At 56.8% G+C, this 7963-nt stretch overlaps 1 protein-coding gene across 1 annotated transcript in view; it reads right to left on the bottom strand.

The window, feature by feature from the left end:
• The window catches only part of Inpp5a (inositol polyphosphate-5-phosphatase, 40kDa), a 102575-nt gene extending 95164 nt beyond the window's left edge, over window positions 1–7411 (bottom strand). Inside the window, exons 1-7 of the mRNA XM_013021871.1 lie at window positions 7349–7411; window positions 6450–6541; window positions 6234–6320; window positions 5988–6104; window positions 5802–5888; window positions 5558–5704; window positions 5143–5338 (exon numbers count right to left, since the gene is read on the bottom strand). Of these exons, the coding sequence (XP_012877325.1) occupies window positions 5143–5338; window positions 5558–5704; window positions 5802–5888; window positions 5988–6104; window positions 6234–6320; window positions 6450–6541; window positions 7349–7411 (789 nt within the window). The remainder of the gene's footprint in view (window positions 1–5142; window positions 5339–5557; window positions 5705–5801; window positions 5889–5987; window positions 6105–6233; window positions 6321–6449; window positions 6542–7348) is intronic.
• Between the last annotated feature and the right edge of the window lie 552 nt (window positions 7412–7963).

Raw genomic sequence — 7963 nt, forward strand, 5'->3', positions numbered from 1 at the left:
AATGCAGGCTGCACACAATGCCAGCATCACAGCAGAGGGTAAATGCGGGCTGCAATCAATGCCAGTGTCACAGCAGAGGGGAAATGCAGGCTGCACACAATGCCAGCGTCACAGCAGAGGGGAAATGCGGGCTGCAATCGATGCCAGTGTCACAGCAGAGGGGAAATGCGGGCTGCAATCGATGCCAGCGTCACAGCAGAGGGGAAATGCAGGCTGCAATCAATGCCAGTGTCACAGCAGAGGGGAAATGCAGGCTGCAATCAATGCCAGTGTCACAGCAGAGGGGAAATGCAGGCTGCACACAATGCCAGCGTCACAGCAGAGGGTAAATGCAGGCTGCAATCAATGCCAGTGTCACAGCAGAGGGGAAATGCAGGCTGCAATCGATGCCAGCATCACAGCAGAGGGGAAATGCAGGCTGCAATCGATGCCAGTGTCACAGCAGAGGGGAAATGCAGGCTGCACACAATGCCAGCATCACAGCAGAGGGGAAATGCGGGCTGCAATCAATGCCAGTGTCACAGCAGAGGGGAAATGCAGACTGCAATCAATGCCAGCGTCACAGCAGAGGGGAAATGCAGGCTGCACACAATGCCAGTGTCACAGAGGAAGGGAAATGCAGGCTGCAATCAATGCCAGCGTCACAGCAGAGGGGAAATGCAGGCTGCACACAATGCCAGCGTCACAGAGGAAGGGATTCCCACCAGGTTCATATAGACATGACCAGATTCCATCTCATCTTTCTTGACTCCACAAACCAGGACACGGTCGTTCTTTCACTCTTCCCCTTCCCAGCCAGGCAGTCCAGCTGGATGGCTCCTCCGCCGGGGCCAGGCCTTTGCCCCTGTGGGTAAACCTCCCTTCTGCCAGCACCTGGCACCCAGACACCACTGCTGTAGGGCACCCTGTCCCGTCCCAAGTCGGTTCGTGGGTGTCCCGAGCCTGAGCCAGGCTCCCTTGGGCTCACCTGAGGGGTGCAGAGAAACTAACAGGCCCAGGCTCCTGTCTCTCCTGACCAGAGTGGGCCGGTGAGGGTCCACGAGCTTTCTCTAAGATGCCTCTGGAGAAGTGCTGGAGCCGCCACGGGTTCGGAAGTGAGTCTGCCTTGTCCCCATGGCTCTCCTCCCGGGCTCCAGCAGCAGGCCATGACAGCTGCAGCTCTCACTACCCCCCGAGAGGACGCTGTGCCAGACTCGCACACCACAGCCTGTCCAAGACCTGCCCCACTGCAGGCCATCCACGGGGAGGGTGCCCTCAGCTCCCTCCAGCAAGCTGCCTCACCTGTGCAAGCAGGTGTCCTGGTAGAAGGCCTCCTCCAGGGCCAGAAACATCTGCTGCCTCCTCAGACTCGTGCAAGCCCACCACAAAAATTAACCTCATGGCAATTGTTTTCCTCAGTTTGATAGCCCAGTGTCAGCTCATCCGTTACAGGGAAATAAAAAAGTCAAGCCTAAATGTATAAAAAATTATGATGGAAGTCCTAAATAAAGCGGGGACTGCAAGCTCATTGAGTCAAAAATCAATCAATCAATGAAGGAGTGGATTAGGAGAACCTCATAAGCCCCAAAGAAATAATTTGCCCAAACACTGGGATTTAACGGTGGAGGACCAAATTCCAACACTTTTAGGAAGTAAATAATGAAAAATCAATTCAGAGGAAAAACAGATCAAGAACCCTGACTCTGACGTGCCGACACATTTATTGCTCTATACCATTTCTCGGCTGACCCGAAAACTTCGGAAGGTGTTTATTTACTTTCAACACCTTCCAGAGATCAATATTTTTAATTTGGATCCGAGTTATTATTTTTCACATCACAGCAGCGGGGAGCAGCGTAAAGTGGCTCATATTTTAGTGCTAAGAAGATCGATACGACAGTTTCACCTTCACTGCAGCCCGGCCGCTGCCCGGTGCACATCCCGGCGTCCCGCGGGGCCGGCGGGGCCGAGGGGCCGCAGCCGGGAGCAGGTCATCACCCATCGTGGGCGACAGCCATGATTTAGCTGAGCACGGAGCACCCGGCGCCCTCGGAAAACCAATCTTGCTCTGCTCACTCCATCAGGCCTACCTCAGGTGAGGAGGAGGAGAGAAGGCCCTGGCGGGGAGAGGGCCACGGCCAGCAAGAGATCAGTCCCCATCACAGACGCAGCTGCCTCTCCCCACCCTTCCTGGAAGGACACCAGTAACTCCATTAATTTCCCACCCATCTCCTTCCCAGTCTTCCTTAGGAGAAGATGCAGCAGGGCAGTTGTGGTGTAGAGACAGGCGCTGTGGGAAGGGTGTCTCCCAGGAAGGGCCACCTTCTACCCTCTGCTGGGCAAAAGTTCTAGTGGGCACGGGAGGGCGTGGCAAGCCACGCGAAGGCAGGACAGATGTCTCCTGGAAAAGGCACCTGGCACGTCTGGGTGGTCTCCTGTAGCAGAGGAGTGGACACTCTAGGCCTGCATCCCTCCAGGAAAGCCCAGAGCAGAGCAACCAAGGCAGGCAGGGCGCTGGGGGGCGGGCCCTCAGCCCCAGGAGAGACCAGGGCAGCCAGGAAGGGAGCCCCAGGCAGGACATCCAGCCTGGCTGGAGGCCACATGGGCTGGGAGGAAGGAACAAGACCCCGCACAGGGCAGCATAGCGCAGTTCAGCGCAGGGGCAGGGGCAGAACCAACTACCCAACGGCGAGCAGCAGCCGGGCTCTGCTGCGGGGCCGAAGGCCTCAGTGAGGAGGATGACCTGTCTGGTGCCTGAGAGGAGAGCGTCAGTGTTGGTGTTGGAGCTGGTGGACTGAGCCCCTCCCCTCCTCCAAAGCCCCTCACTCTGTGACTCTTGCTGCTGCTGGCGCAGCGAGGTCACCAGAAGCCCATGTCGGACGCCCCCAGCACCACCCTGCCCTCACATCGCCCCCCACGCTATGCACAAGCAAGATTGCTGGGGCACCCACAGAGCCCAGGCCAGCAGGCCACCGTGAGGCTGGCACATACCCCGCCCGTCACTAGGAGCTCTAGCAGGTCAGGGGTGTGTACTGCGCAGGTCCTGGCGCAGGTCACGGTCCCAGGCCGCCCAGGGCCCTCCCTGAAGCAATCTGGCTACGTGAGCTTTGCTGGCCTGATTTTACACACAGAGGAGCACAGTGCCCACCTTCCAAGCAGCACAGGCTCTCCCCCAGCCTATAGACAAAGACGGCCTGCGGAGGATCAGCAAGGCACAGGCCTGCTCTCCCTCCTGCCCTGCTGGCGCCCAGTCCGGGCCTCCTCGGCCTCTCTCCTCCTCTGGCCATCACACCTGTACTAGTGCGAGGAGGGGGACAGCCCTCACATCCTGTCTCCACAGCCACTTTCACTTCAGGGCTCTGGGCCACGATCAACAATCCCAGCTCTCGCCAGCGCCCTCTTCACTAGGTGCAGAATGGTAACCAAACCAGGAGACGCGTGGTCTTTCCTGCTCCCGTGGGAATGTAGGTAACCAGCCGAACAGCCCAAGGCCCCTCAGAGCTGGCCATGTGGCCCCGAGGGGAGCAGAGCCCTAGACTTGGGCTTTGGAGCACTGATGCAGGCGCCAGTGCCTTGGATAGAGATTGCCTGAAAGGCTGAAAGGGCCTGGCAGCTCACAGGGGTATCGCCATCCCCCCAGAACACCTGGGGCCCACCACTGTGGACTTGGCCACCGTCTTTCTCTCAGGCTTCCCAGGCAGAACAGCAACCAACAAAGCAGTGACAAACACCCCATGCTTCAATGCTTTCATTCTGCAGCAAAACAAGACAGTGGTGGAATTATACGAAAATAAATTTGCAATTCCTTCCTCGTTTAGCCATTCTGAAGGTGGAGTACAGGAACGCCGCTAGCCTGCGTCCTCCTATCGACATGCCTGCTTGTCAGGGTGAGCGATGTGCTTTCCATGCTCCTCCACGTGGCCAGTTAAGTCAGACACACAATCACATGATTCCTAGACTGCTGAGCTCTGATCAATAGACACGGCACGGCCTTGGAAAACCCCTGAGCCCTTCCTCAGTGCCTGGTTGGCTGGGTGCTGTCCCAACTCCACTGGGGGTGCTATGAAGCTGACCCCGGGGTGTGTCCTGTAAGGTCATCTCCAGTGCAGGCAGAAGGTATGTCCACAGGCCGGATGGCAGGCCAGAGCCAAGCAGGGCCTGTTGGTGCCATCTTCCTCCAGGACTCCCTGAAGATCAGTGTCATCCGGACACAAAGCCAGATGTCGCTCACCCACCTTCAGTCCACACAGCTCAAGGTTCAGTGCAGTCACGTCCACCAGGGCCTTCCTCTGTGGCCCAGCCGGTCTCATCCAGCACACCACCAGGGAGCTCCTGGAACAGCCACGGTAGGCTCCCCGCTGCAAGGCCTGGAAGCATCCAAGGACCATCCTGACTCCATCTTGGAGCCAACTTGGTAACAGAAAGGCTCCTTGGGACTTGTTCAGCTGGTCTTCCTGAGGAGGCCCCAGCTTTGCCGCTTCAGCTGGTCTTCCTGAGGAGGTCCCAGCTTTGCCACATGCCCAGTGCATGCACGGGTCTTCTCTGGAGTCGGTCACCAGCAGGACCAGTGCACAGGAATGTTCTCACGGCTCTGCCCTCACTGAGCTGATCTTGCCAGCGCTGGGCGAGTGCCCTGGTGACAGTGCATGTCTGCATCAGAGCCCATGCACTGGACGCCAGAGGCCCCTAGGAAAGTAAGCGGTTGGCGTTCCAGGAGGAGCAGAGGGGTGGGCGGGCAGACTTGTGAGAGAAGAGCACAGGCATGGGGAGGGTGACGGAGATCCAAAGCAGGTTCCTGCCTGCTCTGCTCCTCCGTGCTCCCAGGTGCTCTGCCTCAGGCACCTGGACACGTGGCAGCCCTGTGCAGGGTTGTTCCCTGTGGCTCCTTCCCTGGGCATGCAAGGGCCCAGCGACAACCAACTCCACATCACCACGTTCCCAGCTCTGTGGTTCCTGGGAGGGGTGAGGGGAGGAGCCAGGGAGGGGGCTCTGAGCAGGAAAGAGAGCACGGCATGGTCTGAGTAGTGTTTTCCTCCTGAGGCACACAGCTTCCCCCCTGTGAGTCTCCTCTTGCCAGCAGCTGCAGCTAGAGCAAGTTGCAGGCTACACATGACCTTCCTCTGCAGAACAAACAACAGGCTTCACTGGCCACAGAGATGATACAGTCACAGGGTTCACAGGCCGCAAAGATGATACAGTCACAGGGTTCACTGACACAGAGATACAGTCCCAGGCTTCACTGACCACAGAGATACAGTCACAGGGTTCACTGACCACAGAGATACAGTCACAGAGTTCACTGACCACAGAGATACAGCCACAGGCTTCACTGACCACAGAGATACAGTCACAGGCTTCACTGACCACAGAGATACAGTCACACAGGGCTCACTGACCACAGAGATACAGTCACAGAGTTCACTGACCACAGAGATACAGCCACAGGCTTCACTGCCCACAGAGATACAGTCACCGGGTTCACTGACCACAGAGATACAGTCACAGGGTTCACTGACCACAGAGATACAGTCACAGGCTTCACTGACCACAAAGATACAGTCACACAGGGTTCACTGACCACAGAGATACAGTCACAGGCTTCACTGGCCACAGAGATACAGTCACACAGGGTTCACTGCCCACAGAGATACAGTCACAGGCTTCACTGACCACAAAGATACAGTCACCGGGTTCACTGACCACAGAGATACAGTCACAGGGTTCACTGACCACAAAGATACAGTCATACAGGATTCACTGACCACAGAGATACAGTCACAGGGTTCACTGGCCATAGAGATACAGTCACCGGGTTCACTGACCACAGAGATACAGTCACACAGGATTCACTGCCCACAGAGATACAGTCACAGGCTTCACTGACCACAGAGATACAGCCACAGGCTTCACTGACCACAGAGATACAGTCACACAGGGTTCACTGACCACAGAGATACAGTCACACAGGGTTCACTGACCACAGAGATACAGTCACAGGGTTCACTGACCACAGAGATATAGTCACAGGCTTCACTGACCACAGAGATACAGTCACAGGGTTCACTGACCACAGAGATACAGTCACACAGGCTTCACTGGCCACAGAGATACAGTCACAGGCTTCACTGACCACAGAGATACAGTCACACAGGGTTCACTGCCCACAGAGATACAGTCACAAGGCTCACTGACCACAGAGATACAGTCACAGGCTTCACTGGCCATAGAGATACAGTCACACAGGGTTCACTGACCACCGAGATACAGTCACACAGGCTTCATTGGCCATAGAGATACAGTCACAGGCCTCACTGGCCACAGAGATACAGCCACAGGCCTCACTGACCACAGAGATACAGTCACACAGGGCTCACTGACCACAGAGATACAGTCACAGGCTTCAATGACCACAGAGATACAGTCACACAGGGTTCACTGGCCACAGAGATACAGTCACAGAGTTCACTGACCACAGAGATACAGTCACACAGGGTTCACTGCCCACAGAGATACAGTCACAGAGTTCACTGGCCACAGATACACACGGACCTTTGCCAACTTGCTGATGACAAAGGAAGGAGCAAACTCACTCTCTCAGGGGCAAACACAAAAATGTGACTGCAATTTAGACACAGGAGGCTGCCAGGGCGCCAGTGACCTTTCCAGCTCCCGGAGGATACTGCCAGCAATGGTTCAGGGTCAGGAGGGCCCTGATGCTGCGGCGACTAGCGCTGCCCGCCTCCACACACACCGAAGCCCAGTCCCTGCTCCCTGAGTGCTGCCACAGAAGGCTAGGGTGGGGCCCGGAGGTCAGGAGGCCCCTGGCTTCCACCTGGCTCCCTTCCTTTATTCCATGTAGTTACTTTTTGTTGTTGTTGTTGCTGGTCATGAGGCTTGAACTCTGGGCCTGGGCGCTGTCCCTCAGCTCTTCAGCTCAAGGCTAGCGCTCTACCACTTGGGCCACAGCGCCACTTCTGGCTTTTTCTGCTTATGTGGTGCTCAGAAATCGAACCCAGGGCCTCATGCATGCGAGGCAAGCGCTCAGCCACCTTCCCAGCCCTATTCCATATAGCTACTTTTTACTTTGTTTTCTTAGAAAACATTTCATCACGTGGAGAGGGCGTGCCACTGCCCCCCGGCAGCTCTCACGCCAGTGTGCCTCTGTCTCTCCAGCTCCGAGCATGGGCTCAGAGCAATGGTGTCAGTCCTTCACCACTCCGCCTCAGATCCTCTTCGTCACCGACTCAAGTACACTTTGAGTGTTCAGAACATGTGTGGCATGAGCCCAGGCTCCAGGCAGAGCAGGAAGGGGGCGGAATGTCATTCTCATGAGTGTAAGCCTAGGGGAGACAGTGAAGCAGAGCCCTACCGGGCTGTCCACCAGCGGTGTCCGCTTGGAGGGTGGGAACAGCACACGGGTTCCGCCCCTCATGAGGCTCAGATTGGATCACACAACATCCAGGGCCGGTCTCTGCCCCAGGAACAGGCCTCTCAGTGCTAACACCCTACACACCAGACGGGAAACAGGGCCAAAGGCCCAGACACATGACACCACCTTCCACAAAAGCTCAGCAGGCAAGGAAGTGACCATGGCTGCCGGGGGAGGCCAGCCAAGGAGTCCTGTCTTTATGGCCTCTGCTTACATCAACAGCCAACCATCACAGTTCTGTGAGCACACAGAAGTTAATGTTGCCATTAAAGCTAAAAATCCCCTTAAGAGCAGCTCCTGCAGGGAGCATCTGGGCTGCAGGTGCTCCACTGGCGCCACCTCCTGACAACTATTGCCATCTGCAAGCCTCCAGCTTCTTCCCACCAAGCCCCTGGAGAGCCCTACCACCAGTGGCAGCAAGAGTCCCTCCTCCACACACACCAGACCGAGCAACAGGAGCTGTGGGGAACTCCCCAGACCCACCAACAGGAGCCACGGAGAACTCCCCAGACACACCAACAGGAGCAGCAGATCCTCCCAGACCCACCAACAGGA

The sequence above is a fragment of the Dipodomys ordii genome, unplaced genomic scaffold (genome assembly GCF_000151885.1).
Source record: "Dipodomys ordii isolate 6190 unplaced genomic scaffold, Dord_2.0 Scaffold58, whole genome shotgun sequence".
NCBI classification, from domain to species: domain Eukaryota; kingdom Metazoa; phylum Chordata; class Mammalia; order Rodentia; family Heteromyidae; genus Dipodomys; species Dipodomys ordii.